Here is a 19354-nt window from a genome sequence, read left to right on the forward strand (position 1 = left end):
AAAGATGTTCCCATTGGCTCGTATTCTGTTCTGAATACATTGAGGCAGTTTCGGGAGGTATTTCCCTAGATATTAAGGTCCTATGTGCTACATGTATTAGTGTCCTAATTTCTCATCACTCCACCTCTACGCGTTTCGCCCCTGATAGTGGGGCTCGTCAGGAGACACCTAGAGGATGAGGTATATTAAGTGAAGATTGCTATCCTCACTTCATGATGGACATATACAAAACAAAAGGAAAAACGCTGGCGTCCTGATGGTGGGCGCCAGCGTGTATTAGTCGTAGCCGCCGGCGCGGCGGATCAGCTGGAATATAAACCCGGCCGGCTCCGCCTTGTGGGCCGGGCATGCGATCTCATTGGAGAGGTTTCCGGCGACGTCCAGTGGAGTCCATGGGTGGCGCTCATGACGTCCTGGACCCACCCACTACAACATGATTGGTTCGCGTGTACCGGTGGGTGGTGGCTGACTAGCCAAGCCACGCCCTCCCAGATCGTGACGCTGTGAGGTCGCCGTTGCGAGAGAATGGATCTCTACTGCAATGGGTGGTGACAACCACACAGCGTCCCATGTATCAGCATCACAGGGGAGGGGTTGTCCCTCCATTGTAGGGGGCGTGCCTGGGTATCCATCCTCCGGTGAGTACCATGTCTCTGGACTGCAGTTCTATGGACCGCTACTGGAAAAATGACAGGGTAGATAATGTGTGATAAACGGGAAGAACGATACAGCCCCGTATATCAAACTGTGTATTTGATCCGACTATGTATCGATACATCAGATCATAATATCAATGCATCAGGTAGGATAATTATATCAATGCATCAAAGCCACATACATGAATGTGTTAGTCGATCAAGTGTATTTGATAGGGAGCAGTAGTGACGATGCCGTAGCACACATAATGGGGCATTGTGCCCAGCGTGTGCTGTTCTCAAAAAATGGCTATAGATGGGGCTCTTTTAAATGAATGGTGCGAAGGAGATGTTGTCATTTAAACCCTCTGGCTTCACACACTTCATTCGGAAGATCCATTGGGCTTCTTTTCGCAGAATATTATTATTCCAGTCCCCTCTTCTTGGAGACGGTCGAACTTTCTCAATGCCCTGAAATTTCAGGGCCTCCAGGTTACCGCCATGGTATTTGTGGACATGGTTGGCCAGCGGTCTGTCTTCTTCTCTTCTGATGTTACCTATGTGGTCCAGGATCCTCACCCTGAATTCTTTCATGGTTTTTCCCACATAGTTGAGAGGACATGGACACGTGGCTACATAAACCACTCCCATGGTGCGACAGTTGATAAATTCGCGGTTCTGGTAGGAAACCCCCGTCGTTACACTGCAGAAGTATTTACTTTGATTAATATGTTTACATGCCCTGCAGTCTCCACATCTATAGGTCCCCTTAATCCTATTTTTGTGGAGCCAGGTGTTATCTGATGCGATCGGTGCCAGATGGCTATGGACTAACCGGTCGCCCAGATTTTTGCCCCTTCTGTAGGTAATCGCTGGATGGATATCAATCCTGTCCTTTAGATCTTTATCATGGCAAAGGATCCCCCAGAACTTCTTCAGTATGTTTTTCACCTCTGGGGCTTTGTCATCGAATATAACTCTTGCACAGTCTATCTCTGAATCAGAAAATTCAGCCTCGGAATACGAACTGTCTGACACTGAAAGATCAAACTCCAAAAAAAGTGACAATAGAAATAAACAAAGAGGGACCCCTAGAGGTGGAGCACGCAATAGGGGTGGCAGGGGGAGAGCAAGAGGCAGAGGGAGAGGACCATCTGGGACCCCGGGCACTGAACAGCCTTTTTTATCACAGGTCCCCCCTATCACCCAATACCTCTTGCGAGAACGCAAAGATCAACTACCACCCTAGAGATACATACCCCACACCCCACCAACCTGGATATGGACAAACCATCAATTCAAGAGGAAGTGTCCATGACGACCACTAATGGGGGAGATGATTTACAGATTATCAATCTTTCCAAACGTTCCCTTTCCATCTATGAAATCCAAGTGTTAGCCAAAGGGCTCTCCTTTGTGCCCACGTGCAGATTTGATCAATTCACGTGGGTAAAGGATTTAGCACTCTTTACCCGCAAATTAAGATGGGCAAAATTTATGACCATAAATGATCGTAAAACCTGTAGAACCCTAGGGATAGAAGAATCCGATCTGACAAACCTCAGAACGCTGGAGGGGCTCTGGGATGAGGGCCAGAGAGCTCCAGGAGAGGGTCCGTTTACAGACCTAAGAAACAAGAGTAGAGCTAACCCCCCAGTCTTTGACACAAGTACGATCGACATCTTTGAGGAGTTGGTCACAAAGGAACTATGTGCCATCTCGGGGTCGGATAGGTCAAGATCTAACCTTAATAGGAACCAGATACAAGCCCTCTTATCTCTGGAAAACGATCACTCCATTGTAATAAAAGCATCAGACAAGGGGGGAAATGTGGTTCTGATGGAAAGGAACGATTACAAACTTATGTGCCAATCTATTCTCGGGGAGAAGGACTGCTACAGGGTACTACAGCAAGATCCGTCCCAGACGTTTGCAGTACAACTACGTAGAATCTTGTCCATGGCTATGGATACAGGTCTGATTGACCAACGGGAGTTTGACTTTTTGATGCCCAAGTATCCGACCATTGCAACCTTCTACTGTTTACCGAAGGTGCATAAGGGCTATCCCCCTCTCAAGGGACGCCCGATTGTCTCAGGCATAAACAGCCTAACCCAAGGCATTTCGACCTATGTAGACAGGATTCTGCGCCCGTTTGTACTAGCTCTCCCATCGTATGTGAGAGACACGATGGATGTCCTGAGGAGACTAGATGACATCGTGGTCCCCCAGGGCACATTTCTGGCTAGTCTAGACGTAGAAGCTTTGTACAGTTCAATCCCACACGATAAGGGCCAGACGGGAGTGAAATACTTTCTCGCCACCAGAGGCTCACACTTGGCCAATCATAACCAGTTCATTATGGACCTCCTCATCTTCATACTCGAACACAACTATTTCTTGTTTGACGGGCGCTTCTTCCACCAGCTCAGGGGCACTGCGATGGGGAGCCCGATGGCTCCCACATACGCCAACTTGTTCCTGGGCTGGTGGGAGGAGCGTTTCGTCTTTGCAGAGGAGATGGGAGTGTGGACATCAAAGATTGGTCTATGGATTAGATTCATAGACGATGTCCTGCTCCTATGGATGGACACGAAAGAATCCTTCTCTGCTTTTGTTAATACCCTCAACGAGAATAATCTAGGTATCAGATTGACCTCGGAAATTCAGTCGGAAACGATCTCATTTCTTGATCTCCTTATAACAATCACAGGAGAAGGAAACCTGGAAACCTCAGTGTTCCGTAAACCGACCGCCTCTAATAACCTGTTAATGTGGCAGAGTTATCACCCACCAACACTTAAAAGGGGGATACCCAAGGGACAGTTCCTGCGCATCAGGAGAAATTGCTCTTCCAAACTTGACTATGACTTGAAGGCAGGAGACTTGAAGAAACGATTTATAAAGAGGGGATACCCTGAAAATGTGTTGGATGAGGCAAGAAGCCACGCTAGGGGCCTGAATAGAACTGCCTTACTGGTCCCTAAACAAAAAGAGGATGGTAACAATAACATCAGACTCATAGGAACATTCGATGACAAAGCCCCAGAGGTGAAAAACATACTGAAGAAGTTCTGGGGGATCCTTTGCCATGATAAAGATCTAAAGGACAGGATTGATATCCATCCAGCGATTACCTACAGAAGGGGCAAAAATCTGGGCGACCGGTTAGTCCATAGCCATCTGGCACCGATCGCATCAGATAACACCTGGCTCCACAAAAATAGGATTAAGGGGACCTATAGATGTGGAGACTGCAGGGCATGTAAACATATTAATCAAAGTAAATACTTCTGCAGTGTAACGACGGGGGTTTCCTACCAGAACCGCGAATTTATCAACTGTCGCACCATGGGAGTGGTTTATGTAGCCACGTGTCCATGTCCTCTCAACTATGTGGGAAAAACCATGAAAGAATTCAGGGTGAGGATCCTGGACCACATAGGTAACATCAGAAGAGAAGAAGACAGACCGCTGGCCAACCATGTCCACAAATACCATGGCGGTAACCTGGAGGCCCTGAAATTTCAGGGCATTGAGAAAGTTCGACCGTCTCCAAGAAGAGGGGACTGGAATAATAATATTCTGCGAAAAGAAGCCCAATGGATCTTCCGAATGAAGTGTGTGAAGCCAGAGGGTTTAAATGACAACATCTCCTTCGCACCATTCATTTAAAAGAGCCCCATCTATAGCCATTTTTTGAGAACAGCACACGCTGGGCACAATGCCCCATTATGTGTGCTACGGCATCGTCACTACTGCTCCCTATCAAATACACTTGATCGACTAACACATTCATGTATGTGGCTTTGATGCATTGATATAATTATCCTACCTGATGCATTGATATTATGATCTGATGTATCGATACATAGTCGGATCAAATACACAGTTTGATATACGGGGCTGTATCGTTCTTCCCGTTTATCACACATTATCTACCCTGTCATTTTTCCAGTAGCGGTCCATAGAACTGCAGTCCAGAGACATGGTACTCACCGGAGGATGGATACCCAGGCACGCCCCCTACAATGGAGGGACAACCCCTCCCCTGTGATGCTGATACATGGGACGCTGTGTGGTTGTCACCACCCATTGCAGTAGAGATCCATTCTCTCGCAACGGCGACCTCACAGCGTCACGATCTGGGAGGGCGTGGCTTGGCTAGTCAGCCACCACCCACCGGTACACGCGAACCAATCATGTTGTAGTGGGTGGGTCCAGGACGTCATGAGCGCCACCCATGGACTCCACTGGACGTCGCCGGAAACCTCTCCAATGAGATCGCATGCCCGGCCCACAAGGCGGAGCCGGCCGGGTTTATATTCCAGCTGATCCGCCGCGCCGGCGGCTACGACTAATACACGCTGGCGCCCACCATCAGGACGCCAGCGTTTTTCCTTTTGTTTTGTATATGTCCATCATGAAGTGAGGATAGCAATCTTCACTTAATATACCTCATCCTCTAGGTGTCTCCTGACGAGCCCCACTATCAGGGGCGAAACGCGTAGAGGTGGAGTGATGAGAAATTAGGACACTAATACATGTAGCACATAGGACCTTAATATCTAGGGAAATACCTCCCGAAACTGCCTCAATGTATTCAGAACAGAATACGAGCCAATGGGAACATCTTTCTAGACTATAGATGTACCTACTCTCCAGCCACTGAGTTGCACTTACTAATGAAACATGTGGGTCATACTCTCTGAGCTGGAACTAGTCCGTTTTTAAGCAACCAGTGCGATAGGGTGGCACGTCCCCATCGACTCTGCACACACGTTTGCACATATTGGAGAGTTTTATTTTAATGTATAATTATTAAAAGTTATATTTTATACAATTTAATTTTCCCAACGATACCTGTGATTCTCTCTCTCTTCTTGTATCATTGGGCGATACCTAACCCAGCTCCTCAGTGATTCTCTAAAGTGTTTATTAGCAGGATATAATTTCCCTGCAGCTGTGTAAACTTTATCTCCATGATGATTTAATGAAATGTTCTGCAGCTTAGTAGACATGGTCAATCTGTCAATTAGAGAAACTGTATTTAGCCATATGTGTAAGAAGTAAGGACCAGATAAGTAGAACCATGTGAGTGAGCACAGGAATGAGAAATGCTATGTACACCATGATTGTTCACATGTAATGAGCCAACATATTAAACCGTTCACTAGAAAAACAATAAAATGACAGCAGTGATTTATTCCAGGATTGGAAGCAAGGACAGTCTTACTCAAAGGAAACTTTCCAGGTTAGAAAACTCAGTTAAAAATAGCATCATTTTAGCTTGGAAAAAAAGAAACATCACTTTCAAAGCATTTTCATTGTTTGATATCTTTGCTATTTTTGCTCTGGTTTTCAAACAGGACGAATTGATATATAGGTTCCCAGTATGTGTTAAGGCACAAAGACATGGTCTGAATAGAAATCATGCAGCGAGTCTCCAATGTGTAAGGGTGGATGTGAGGAATAAGGAGGGCGTGCTGTGTCCGGAATGGGATTCCTAAATCTACGTCCAGCCCTAACACTGAGAGTTGCCTCTGACTGAGCTCATCTCCTCCATAATGACATTTGCTGGTTATAGGGCACTCAACCAGGTTTGTATGACAATCAAAGAATGTCCAGAACTAATGGCTTATGCTCCATCCGTCTAATGTCAGGGTGCAGGATGCTATTCAGAAATAAATGGCAGGAGAAATTAGGCTCCATGAAGAACAACTCCCAGGGGAATAATATAAGACTTGAATGAGGTAAAGGAATCTTAGTTTCCTTATATACAATGCTAAAAAAAATAGAGCTACCTTAGGTATCATGAGAAACATAAACTTCTAAATGCTGGATTAAAGGGATGCTCTTAGCACTACTGGACCAGTAGATACGTGTACTGAATAATATCTTGATGAACCTGATTTAGGACTGGATTAAAAAACGGACATGGATACTCACCTCCCCCCCCTACACCTTTAATTTTCCGCTGGACATTACTAAAGTTGACTCCAGCTAGTTTCCTGGTTAGCTGACGTTAGTTTGGACAGTTTTCCAATGCTACGTTTAGCTCACTTACCTCTCCACATTCCTGCTCTCGTCCCGGCTGCCCAGTGTGCCCGTCCCTGCTCCTTAGGACGCACTCGCTGGCACTTTCAAATTTAAAGGCCCAGCGTGCCGCTGATTGGCGCTGGCCACTTCCCAGGTTTCCATCTAGGCCGGCATCTCCCAGCATTCCCCACCGGATCTTTGAGCTACATGCCATTGAGAAAGCTTCCTGTGAGTGTTACCTGTGTTCTGACCTCCCGTTTTAACAACAAACCTGTCCTTGACTTCGCTCCTTTGCTGCCAGCCTTACCACCTGCTCCGTCCTTGACCTTGAACCACAGCCTCCTGTCTCGACCATCTGCCTGTCCCTGAGTACGAGATTGACTGCTGATTCTGTACCTTGACCTTGGCTGCCACTGCGGACAAGTCGCGTCTGTGAAACAACCTGGTGGCACCCACCGCAGCAAGACCAACTTGCTTTGCGGTGGGCTCTGGTGAAGCTCGGGTGCCACTTAGACTCCGGTCCCAGGTGTCGGCTTGTGTCATCGTCCGGGGTGGTCCAGGGGATTCAATACCCCAGAAGTCTGAGATTACATACTCTGTCTCTCCCCACTCCCAACCATTGTATAGTTAACTAGGTGACAAGAAAGCGGTTTTATATCAGAAGGGTTAAGCAGTCTTTTCTTTCTGAACACAGAACTCAAATGACAGTAACATTCCCTAATTCCACATGTTGAATGAAGAACTGTGCAATGAACAGCAGGATTTCATTAAACATAGAGTATAATAGGGACAGAGGAAAATATAACAGGTTCTGAGCCTAAATGAATGATAGGACCTTTACAGAATATGCAGGCCATCCCAGGGGATAGTCTGTTAAATTAACTCTAAAAGGGTTCATATACGAAACCTCCTAAAAAAGTCAATCCTTCCATTTCTACGAAAAATGTTTTCCAAGTAGAAAATCCACTTAATGTCATAGGAGTGAGTAATGCTGGTAAGAATTCAGCAGACAAGGTCACAGGTAATGATGTTCTGTGTATGACTGAGGACTATGTTTATGACTAATAGAAAAGCATAGGAAATATGTACACAGAGAGGCACCTTGATGTCTACTACAGGATAGAGGAACCAGAATTCAGCATCGTAGTAAGGCTGCATTCACACGGCTGTTGGGGGACGTATATACGGCCGGCACATATACGTCCCCCACTGGGCGGCAATGGGCGCACAGAGCAGTATGATACAGCAAACGTGTGGCAACGTACCGTTCCGTGCCCGCCCATCTCCTCTCCTGTGCGCCGACATGTGCCCACTGTGCTACGGTACGGTGGGCACATGTTAGTGTAATTTCTCCCTAAGAAATGAATATGTGAAGGGTATGAAGGAATGTCTAAATGCAACAAATAAACAGGAATTGAAAGGATTATGAGAGCACAGAACATGATCAGTGCAAATCTCTTGGCTCAGCATATCACCCAAATGTGCCAAAAACTAACCTCCCCCTGAGCTCACGCACACAGCTGCCCTAGAAAGTTTTACTACTCAGAGGAATGGAAAAACACCTTTAACTGTACCTCCCATGTAATGAGCTATGATGTGTGCACTCAAGACTTTTCTTCATAGACGTAGCAGAACCTAGGTGGTCACTTTCTTTAATACTAACCAGAGTCGCTTTTTTTTTCCTCTAGTGAGGCTCACATCTCGGAGGGTATTAGGTTTTTCATATCATTAGAGCTAGATTATCCATGATTTTCGAAGGAGGCTTATATCAAAAGGTGGTTACCAGAATTTGGTATCAGAAATGGTAATCTGAACTGTAACTAGTGTCATTTGGCTTTTTTGTTTTTAACTACCCTGCCTCATATATCGGACTTGATGCATGCCTGTCTTTGTGTCCTCACATTTACCTGTTACGCAACCTCCTACATTATAGGACTAAATCAACTTCTGCAACAAAACATATTAACATTGTAGCAACTTACATCATTCCACAAGGCAATTGTATTATTCCACTTTACATATCCACTCAAATCTTCAGCAGGACTCCAATTTAAAACAATATTCTTATATGCCAACGAAGTCACAATAGAGGCAGTGGGTGGCCACACATTGGGGGTCATTTATCTTATTTCCCCCTCTTTTTAGCTCCTTTTTGCCCCTTTTGTGAGTCTATTTTTTGCACCTTATTTATCTTTGTCGTTTTGACTCTTTGTTTTTTTTAGCCTTATTTAGCCTTAGGGGAATATTTATTAAGACTGATGCATTGTGCACCCGACTTAATAATTCCCGCACCAGCAGACAACACACCACATTTACTAAGAGGTTCTTAGTAATTCCAGTGCAGCACCTGGTTCGACTTGGTGCACATTTCAGCTATGCATATATTGTAGATGGTAAATTCTGCTGGCCAGGTTGTCCCTAGCCTGCCCCGTGCCCCACCCTTCCCATTTATCAAAAAACACACTACTAGCAAACTACTTTAAAGAAGGACAGAATGATCTGTAAGTAAACTAACATTGCTTCACTCATACATTTCTAATAACTGACAAACTTGTCAGTCTACAGTATACGGCCATCACCACCAACCTGTATGGAACTGTATGGCTGTATGGTTTTTTCTCCAGTACAGAATGGAATGAAATGTCATATGCCTCCTGTGTCCCCACTGACTTCCAGCCTATAAAAATTTTATAACCAATGAAACTGGAGACAAAGCCACATTGCGTGCACATGGCTCGTGTCTTTGCTGGCTGCCGAGTCTCTAGGTTGCAGGAATATCAATTGGGAATGAATTGCTGCCTGTATCATGCGACCATCTAAAACAACAATTAAAACTGGACTGAAACTTTATCTTGCAAAAAGGACGACCTCTGGGAATCCATTCTTCATGGGGAAATGTAAAGCAACACAAGTCCATGATACGTAGAGAAGGGGCTACAGTCCATACACAACTCATACAATGTCATGTTATAGCACTGAGCTTCTGGAATAGTAAATGAGAAGAAAATAAGGAGTAAAGAGCAGAACTTCTTGGCAAAAATATGGAGCTACCCTGAGTCGCCGAGAGCCAAGAACTGGCAAATGCAGAGGCCAGGTATTCACTTTATTCTAATAAAACTGGAAATTGACTTTTATGTGCCCCCAATATATTGTGCAAACTGATACACAGATCGGATCGAGAAACACATGCACACCATTTCTACCTCTGGGAATACTCTAGTTGCTTTTAGTTCAAAATGGGAGAATTATTCCTTTGCTATAAAATCTTTTATGATCTTTCTCTTATTGACCATTATGGGGACCTTAGCAGAACGTGTCTGGAGCGCTTGGCAGGCTTCATCACCATTCAGAATAAATGTCATAAAACAGTTTGGAGAGGACGTGGACTCAGCAGCACGCAAGAAAATCCACACTACAATCTGGTCCAAAACTGCTGAGGCAATGGACTGTCTGTTGTGACATAATACAGCCATATGTCCACGATAAAGACTGAACTCATTCCCTATTATCGCTATACCTGGATCCATCACTGCTATACGGCTGTACATAACTATTTGTAATGCAATTAAGATGGGAATTCTACTTGAGGTTTCTAGTTCATATAAAGAGAGACAAACCTCATCACAGAAAATTAGACGTAATGAGACTCACATGTTCACATAAATAAAAGTAAAAGCGCTGAGGGACATGTTCCTTTGCGTTCAGGGATGTAGGACTTGGCAAGAGGGGGTGAAAGGCGTTTTTATGGATACGTTTCTCAGGGAATTTATCCAACACTCGATAAGTGGCCGCAGCTGGAGGAATAATTACGCATTTAACTCTTTTAAGTTTAGGCATACGCCTTCCTTCTTGTCATGAAGCCACAGCTGAGCATATCAATGCACCTCACAGCCCAGAACAGATTGGAGGAATTATATTCAATGGAAAAGCCAAGATCATATTTTAAGCAGGATCCTGATGCCAACTATGACAGTGTAGATTGTGCTCAACATGTTGTACAATAATATCCTGCCATTGGTTGTCTACATCAATCATTATTGGAACCTTATGACCTACAGGTCACACTGTGAAGCTCCATGAATTTGGATGAAAGATGTTACATGTTGCAACCTCCATGCTAGGTTTATATTAGGTGACAATTATGTCATAACCAGGAATAATCAACGTCTGGCTGTAGCACCGACACATAAAAGTCAATGCCAAATTTTAACACTTGACAGCAAATCTGAATGAGTTGTGGCAGAAAGCGTCTGGTGCCAGAACCATCACAAGGAATGATTTTCTTAAATGTGGGGAAAGACAGGAACAGTTATTAGAGAGAACTTATGTTTCACTTTGCTTTGTACTTGATCAAAGTTTGGACAGGTTCTCGGTGTCGCACAGGTAATTTAGGGCTTGTCAAAGAGATGTATATTGTAATGTAGTGTGTTGTCTCAGGTGAGAAGATCCACTTTATCGAGAAGGAGAGTTTGATATGAACAGATGTCAAAATGATCGATGTCCACTGGTCCAAAGAGCTAAAATGAACAACTGGCTACAAGAAGCTGATGATGAGGTCCTGCAGCACTTATTCATCTAGTCAATTTACTGGCAACTATGACATTCAATGTAAAGTACTGATTCTTATTATATATGTGGCATTGTAAGGAAATATTGGTTTTATATACTTGCAGTTAGGATTATGGGTTGCTGAAATAATGGTAAACTCAGTCCCACTTCCAAAAATCTATTAAAAAGCTGGGAATCTCAAGGGGTACATAAATAAATTAGTATATCCTTTTTGGTCTGCATGATGGGGATGATATAAAAAACTGGTGCACAATGGGGCAGATTTACTTACCCGGTCCATTCGCGATCCAGCGGCGCGTTCTCTGCAGTGGATTCGGGTCCAGCTGGGATTCACTAAGGTAGTTCCTCCGCCGTCCGCCAGATGTCGCTGCTGCGCTGAAGTCCGCCGAGGCCCGCTGGAATGCCCTGAAATTCACCGGCCTATACCTGGTGAAGGTAAGTGCAATTTTCGCGACACATTTTTATTTTTAAATGCGGCGGTTTTTCTGAATCCGTCAGGTTTTTGTTCGGCCACGCCCCCGATTTCCATCGCATGCATGCCGGCGCCGTTGCGCCAAAATCCGTTCGCGTGCGCCAAAATCCCAGGGCAATTCAGGGAAAATTGGTGCTAATCGGAAATATTCGGGTAACACGTCGGGAAAACGCGAATGGGGCCCTTAGTAAATGACCAAATGTGTTGTAAATGTAATAATAAGTGTAAGATGGGAGATCCTCAACATGTGTAAAGTGTAATGTTCAGCCTCTTGATGTATCCGGCGGGCTCTCGCGCCGCATAGAAATAAGCCAGAGAATAGTCTCTGGCTGCAGAGAGTGTGCAGGCGTGGGGATAGTAACGCGCCCCCTTTACGCCACTTCACACCCCACTTGCCTGAAGGTGGTGGATTGTGCTAAATAATCGTAAGTGGTAGCAATTCATTTGTTCATATGTTTTGAATATTTTTATTTTAGTGTAAAATAAACTTTCTTTGGCTTTGTTTGTGGCTGCAACTATGGGGTATGTACTTACTGTATATAACTTAATATCGCAGCATAGGTGCCCAATTGTGGAAAGGTACATATGGTTCCAGGCATGAGACAATGGCTGGGTACACTTTGTTCCATTATTCCCAAGGGAACTATACCGTGATCATGCAGGCAGACTAGTGAGTGAGCAGCCTCCACATCACAAGTGACATTGAACTACAGGTTAGGAACCACTGATCTAGACTATATTATCAATTATTTTTATTGAAAGACTGTAAGCTCATTGCTAACCGGGCTTCCATTCCTATCAATTTATAACTATTATATTGCTCTGTTGTCTTATTTTATTTGTTTCTGTACCCCATGTATGTATATGTCATGTGCTGTTGACAATCTTTTAAAAAGTTCTACCATAAAGAGTATTACAATTATGTAGAATATAAAATATGCATTTTTTTGTGTGAAATTTTGTTCATAAAATTTGTCACATGGCCGTGAAGGGTAGCAGAACATTTAAAAGGAGACGTAAAAAATTAATTGTGAAAAAGTGCAAACAGCTCAGATACAGACATGAAGCCTGGCATGCAAATGGTTAATGTTTTGCTAAAGTACGGTATATCAGGCTCATATGGAAATAGTTTGAGAGTCTAACAGTATAATTAGAAAACCTCAATGTAATTTGGCACAATTTTATCTACTACAATCTTCTACAGTTAAAAAGTTTCGCACACTTAAAGTTAAATGTCTCGCACACTTAAAATGAGATCCCCCAAGGAGAATTATTAAGTTGGTACAAATTATCCAAAGATTTGATATGATCCAGAACACAGTAAAATGCCTCTGTTTCAATGAAAATTTGCAGTATATATGTGCAACTATTTATAGTATATACACAATTTTCAACACCTCCTCTCCTACTATAGAATTGGAGCAGCAGGACCCATGCTCATTCTGCAGCTCCACCCATAAGTGAGAACGTAATAACCATTCTCCTGATTTCCGGCCGGCCGGAAGCTCCCATCCGACACCATCTCCCAGCGTTCTCAAAGCTGAGAGATAGGGACGGATGGGAGGAGCCGGCCACAGCGTGGATCGGAAGCTCCCTGTGTGCGCGGCTTCTGTGCCCCTGCAGCCCGGCCCTAAGTAATTTTTAAAACCCGGTAACCCCATTAACATTGGTCAGTGATAAAAAATTTAAAAACCCCTCTAAACACTCAACATTGTGTAAGCTGATATCACTATGAGCCAACAAGTAGTCCCAGTTCTCTGTGCAGTTTTTCTGCTCCTTCTTTCTCCTGTAATAAGTAATGTATCTGAAGTCCAGTATACAGCATATAGATAAGGAAAGGAAACTAAAGATTAACTCTTTCCATACCTAAATAATATTCCCCTTGCTTATTCAGCTCTCCAAGCAGATTAAACTATCTTGGGACTGTAAAGAGTTATGTCATTAGAAACTTTATCAGGTTCCTTTATCTCTCAGCTGTCAGTGGATACAGGGCAGAAAGATGATTTATACAAACTGCTTAAATAAGTAAGAAAGGCAGAGGAAAAGGGATACAGGAACAGATTTCTTAATAAAGTACATACAACAAAATTTACTATTCTCATCTGTACTACCGTATTCATTTATGCAATTGTGTTAAAAGATTATTTACACTTTAACTAAGTCTAACTGTTAAGGTTATATCCCAAAGGATATTCTGGGCCCAGAAGCTTGTATAATCTTTGGATAAATATAAAACATAGCAAAGCTGTAAATGGGAAGCAGTCAACCTTACTTGCACTTGGAAGGTGTCCAAAAATGTTGGTTAAACTCTTTGAGGATGTGAAGTGCTGCCATTGTTTGCAGTCACATCTCCTCTTTACACATTACTCTGGCAGAGGAAACCTTAGGACAACATGTTTGGACATGGATGAATAAGGAAATGAGATGCAGTGTTACATCTCGGTCACCTTTGCTGTCTGTATCACTCTCGCTGGCACTGGGCACCGGGCTGATCATAGGTGTGTTCCTGTCTCCGTCTTGTCCTCCCTCTTTCTGTCGGGTTTTGGCATTCTCAATCCCTTTAACTCTTCGAGCATGTCGGTTCCCTTTATAATGTGCCTCGGCTTGACTCTGTAAGAAAACACAATGAAAAATTATATGAGAATAAGATAGAAGATCTATATGTTGATCACAGGGCAGCAATGGGCCTCTACCAGTGTGAAGTGCAATGCTAGCAAATGCTTCAGATGGCATGTGCTGCCCAGCTGTCACTAGATATGAGATCATGACGACTTTGTCTGTGAAAGCACCATTTGGTGACAGCAGGAGGGTGGATGGAAAGCTGTAACATTTAAATAAGAAATATTCTCCATTTCTATGCAGAGTCACTAACAATTTATTCAGTGATATTCCCAGTGCTATTCCTCAGGGACCAATAACTGAGACGTTGTATATGACATTCCTATGGATCAGGATTTACCTCTCTGTTACACAGATGAGACCATTTAATGTGCTGTTTGTAAACCAATGGGGAAGTATTATCAGGTGACATAACCACTAGTAGTAACACGCATCGGTAAAAGAGTCTTTTCTCATCTGCAGACAATAGAAATGTCTTACAGTTGAAACTTGTAAGTTGGATGACTGTCTATACAGTTCCCTTAGGGGTTGTCAACCAGTTTTCCTACAGCATTGTAGTATGTAGTGATGCAGAAGTGGAGGTCTATTTAAGTAGGGAAAGTATATGGGGCTGATCTGCAATAACATGGACAGCTGCTGTAAAACGTGCTTGAAGTGAAGAGGTCACTCTGCTCCTCTGTAGTGTGATGTGGTCTCTTTAAAAGAGATCTATTAGCAAAGTTGCAGAATTTGACTGTTAGGTTGCAGCCTAGGAGATTCTGTCGTTAGTAGAAGCAGAACTGTGAAACATGTATATTCCAGGATATTAGCTTGGACTCACAGCACTCGGATGCACTGGTATGTGAGATTTCTCCAATGCGCTGCTGTAAAGCCCCTTCCCCTCTGCTGTAGTGGGCTTCTGTTTGAATACTAAATAATAATAATTCTTTATTTATATAGTGAACACAGATTACACAGCGCTGCACAGATCTTGCTAAATCGCTCCCTGTCCCCAATGAAGCTTACAATCTAATCAACCTACCAGTATGTTTTGGAGTGTGGTAGGAAACCCATGCAAACACAGAGAGAACATACAAACTATTTGTAGATGTTGACCTGGATGGGACTTGGACCCAGGACCCCAGTGCTGCAAGGCTGTAGTGCTAACCCCTGATACTAAAGCAGTTTTTCATAAGGGGAATTGTGTTTTCTTCAGTGAAAAGATCTCACAAAAAGCTATGGTGGCACAAATCTCCAGGGCCAATGCCTAGAAATGGTCAAAGCTGCTGACAGATGCTCAGCTGTTTGCTGGGGAGTGTCAGGTGTTGGACACCAATAGGACACCAATAGGTTAACAATATTCCAGTCCTGGAAAATCCCATAACTCTTATTTACTTCCATCTGATACGATTAATTATTCTATACAACTTTACTATAACATTTCAGAATTCATTGTGGATATGTCATGACAACACAACCTATTGTCACTACTTGACTGTAATTGTAGCTTACTAGAATGCCACAAAATACAAACACATCAAGTGCCAGTTCAGCAATCTGCAGAACGGATCTTCTTCTGGTTACTAAAGAGTGACGTGCAGCATCAAATATTCAGTAAAGAGGGATCTAGAAGTTCCGAAATATTTCACAAACATTTCTAAAATGCTGAAATAGTGTAATAAGCACAAGTAGAGTGCAGATAACCATTTCTCTGCTTTATGTCCTGCATTTGCTGTCAAGGAGGAATTTTTATCCCATGGGACCTATGAGTAAAATGAATAGACCTTCTATATACAGGATCTGCTATAGATTTGAAATCACCTTGGGTATTTATGGAATCTGCTATCCTTATCGCTGCTAGAATTCCAATTCAACTGAAAATGTACTTTACAGAACAAGGCCGGGCTCACAACATATGTTTCAAGATTATAAGGCATCTCCTGTTTTTGCTGTTCCTCTCCTACCACTATTAAAGGGGATGACCACTTTCAAGCATTACTCATATTCCCAATATAATTTCTGTATCAATTCCTCACCGTTTTCTATCTCTCTGCTTGTTGTCAACGGGTTGCTTCATTGTTCACTTCCTATGGATAAAAAGCAGTCCATAATCACGTGATGTCACACAGGTACACAGCTCGTTATATCACACAGCGGTGCACCTGTGTGACATCACATGACCATGGACCATATTTTGTCCACAGGAAGTAGACAGTGAAGCTTACTGATGAGGCTGTGGTGCTTCATTTTGTATATCAGTATATCTTTGGACATTGCCACTAAACAATGCTGTGAGTAAAGATATAAAAGTCTTTAATAGACTATTGAATCTTCATACACTGGGAACTAGGCTGAAAATTACACTAGGCGCACCTAGATTGAAACAACTTACTCTTGTAATAATTGAATGCACAGTATTTCTTTTAAAAGCAATCATGTTTTAGAGCAGGAGGAGTTAAAAAGTTTTAACAGAGTCCTATTTGTAGGCAGTATATTGTAGAGCAGGAGGAGCTGAGTAGATTATGTATAGTGTCCTATCTGCAGGCAGCATGTTATAGAGCAGAAAGACTTGAGCAGATTGTACATAGTGTACTATTTGTGGGCAGCATGTTATAGAACAGGAGGAGCTTGGCAGATTGTACATAGTGTACTATATGCAGACATCAGGTCATACATATAGCATGTGGAGTTAAAGGAAACCTACCACTTGAAACATATTGTATATAGTCCAATTTGTCGGCAGCATGTTATAGAGCAGGAGAGGCTGAGCAGATTGAACAGTATATAGCAGTGGTGGCGAACCTTTTGGAGACAGAGTGCCCAAGTGACAACCAAAACCCACGTATATGTCACAAAGTGCCAACATGACAATTTAAGCAGTAACTTATTGATCCCTGCTGTATCACAGGTTTTAATCGTATTGGCGTCCTGAGTTTACCAATACAATAGAAAGATGATGGAAAAATTTGGATTGTAGCTTCCCTCCAGGGCCCCCTGAAGAGGAAGAATCAGGGGGCCCAGAGCAGGAGCTCCAAGGACAATCCATCTCTATCCACACCTTCTCGCTCCTCATGTAGTCCTGGCCGCCAAATAGCTCTGAGCATGGCACGTCCTAGGCTGTATTGGATCACATGAGAAAGCCTTAGTCCTAGCTGGCAAACTCTGTATTGAAGTGAAGGCCTGAGTGCCCACAGAAAGGGCTCCGAGTGCCACCTCTGGCACCAGTGCCATAGGTTCGCCACCACTGGTATATAGTATCCTATCTGCAGACAACATGTTATAGAACATGAGGAATTCAGAAATCACAGAAAAAAAACTAAATCTATCAATACTAAAATAGTAAAAAATGTTTAATGGCTAAGAATAAGATACAACAGATAATGACTAAAGGTATACATCAAGCATACATTTTTCCCAAGACTCCAATAATTACAACACAATGCAAAAAACCCTGCAAGAGATAATGCAAAATACTAGAGCGATTGAAGAACATGATGGATAATCTGTAAGCTGATAAGTAATGCATTAGGGTCCTCAGTAATAGGCCATTACATGGCTGAGAATGTCAGATGGGAAAAACAAAGTCAGGCATGTAAAAGTTATATATACATCCCAGGAGCCTTATATAAACTAGTTTTATGGTTCCTGACCTGGAGTCAGCTATCTTAAGCCTATGCTCCCACAATGGGGCGTCAGCAGATGCATGTGAAGAGTGACTGTTTATATATCTTCATACATTTATATACACATCCAATTAATAGCTATAAACATACAGAGAAGTATACATCGACAACACTAGAAGATGCTGCTGACTGTATAACGGGTGCTGAGAGCTGGAGACTGGGCCAAGATTTCATTGTATGTCATTTTTGGCTTTTCACCCACATAGACGTGTATAAATTATATGCATTCCTGGAGAATTCTCTCATTCATTGCCCTGCTGATAACATGCATCCAAGACACTACGAGCTGCAAGCACTTCAGGATATGTTTTTATTCTTGGCCCTGGAAATATTAGCAATAACACATGTGTTTTTTTTAACTATTTACTGTGCATTATATTGTAATGTGCAACATGTACATGTAATCAAATGAATGACAATTTATTAACAAAATTTCCCCGCAGTAATAGGTCATATAGCCTTCTAGTGGCATGCTCTGCACCTTAAAATACATCAACTATCTGTGTACAATGTTATAGTATGACCATAGACACCTATGTTACTATAAAGGGAATCGGTCACCACTATTTTTCTAAGCAAACAAACTGCTATGTTATATAGGGCTATGCCCACAAATGACACTCTTTCCATTGGTTGTATTGTCCAGCTGCTTTTTCCATGCCAAAACCTCACTTAAAGGGGTTTGCCCACGAAGACAAGTCCTGTGGATAGGGCCTAACTATCTGATGAGCGGGGGTCTCAGTGCTGATACCCCCACAAATCGCGAGAACGAGGGGTCCAAACGGCAATCTCCATCTCTGTGACAATTGGATTTTAAAAATGTTGGCTTGTCAGAAGAACCAGGATTAATTATAAATCTTAATTACAGACACCTAATAATAACTGTTATAGCTGTTTATTGTAGCCTAAGACTAAAGTACAGTAAATTACCAACATCCAGAGGTCCGTTTGTAACTAGAGGTCCGTCTGTAAGTCGGGTGTTCTAAAGTAGGGAACCTCCTGTACTATACTCTAATAGCTATTTTGCTGCCAATTTCTCTTTGGTTTCCCTATAGGATTTAACTGGAGAAATGTAAATGTACAATATGTTACATAAGATAAAAAAATAAGTAATACACAATGTTTTCTACAAGCTGATGAGGTGTGACAGGCAAGGCATTAGATTGTCAAAATCTGGTATACTCTACACAATTATGTCCGATAGAATGCATTAATAACCTTTCAATATATCGTTCTGTTGCTAGGATATGGAATAGAATATAAAATGAGGGGCACCCATGCTCCATTTTCATGACCACTTACAGCACAGTAGTTATTATATATGGTATATAATTGACGGTGAAGAAATCGGAAATGTA

General features: G+C 42.8%; 1 protein-coding gene across 7 annotated transcripts in view; it reads right to left on the reverse strand.

Annotated features, from left to right (window-relative positions):
- Nucleotides 1-19354, reverse strand: part of ZNF385A (zinc finger protein 385A) — a 222076-nt gene that overhangs the window by 10561 nt on the left and 192161 nt on the right. For all 7 annotated transcript variants that reach the window (XM_072134675.1, XM_072134674.1, XM_072134673.1 and 4 more), the window contains one exon: nucleotides 14163-14325. In XM_072134675.1, coding sequence (XP_071990776.1) covers nucleotides 14163-14325 — 163 coding nt within the window. The remainder of the gene's footprint in view (nucleotides 1-14162; nucleotides 14326-19354) is intronic.

This window comes from Engystomops pustulosus, chromosome 2, assembly GCF_040894005.1.
Source record: "Engystomops pustulosus chromosome 2, aEngPut4.maternal, whole genome shotgun sequence".
Classification (NCBI taxonomy): Eukaryota; Metazoa; Chordata; class Amphibia; order Anura; family Leptodactylidae; genus Engystomops; species Engystomops pustulosus.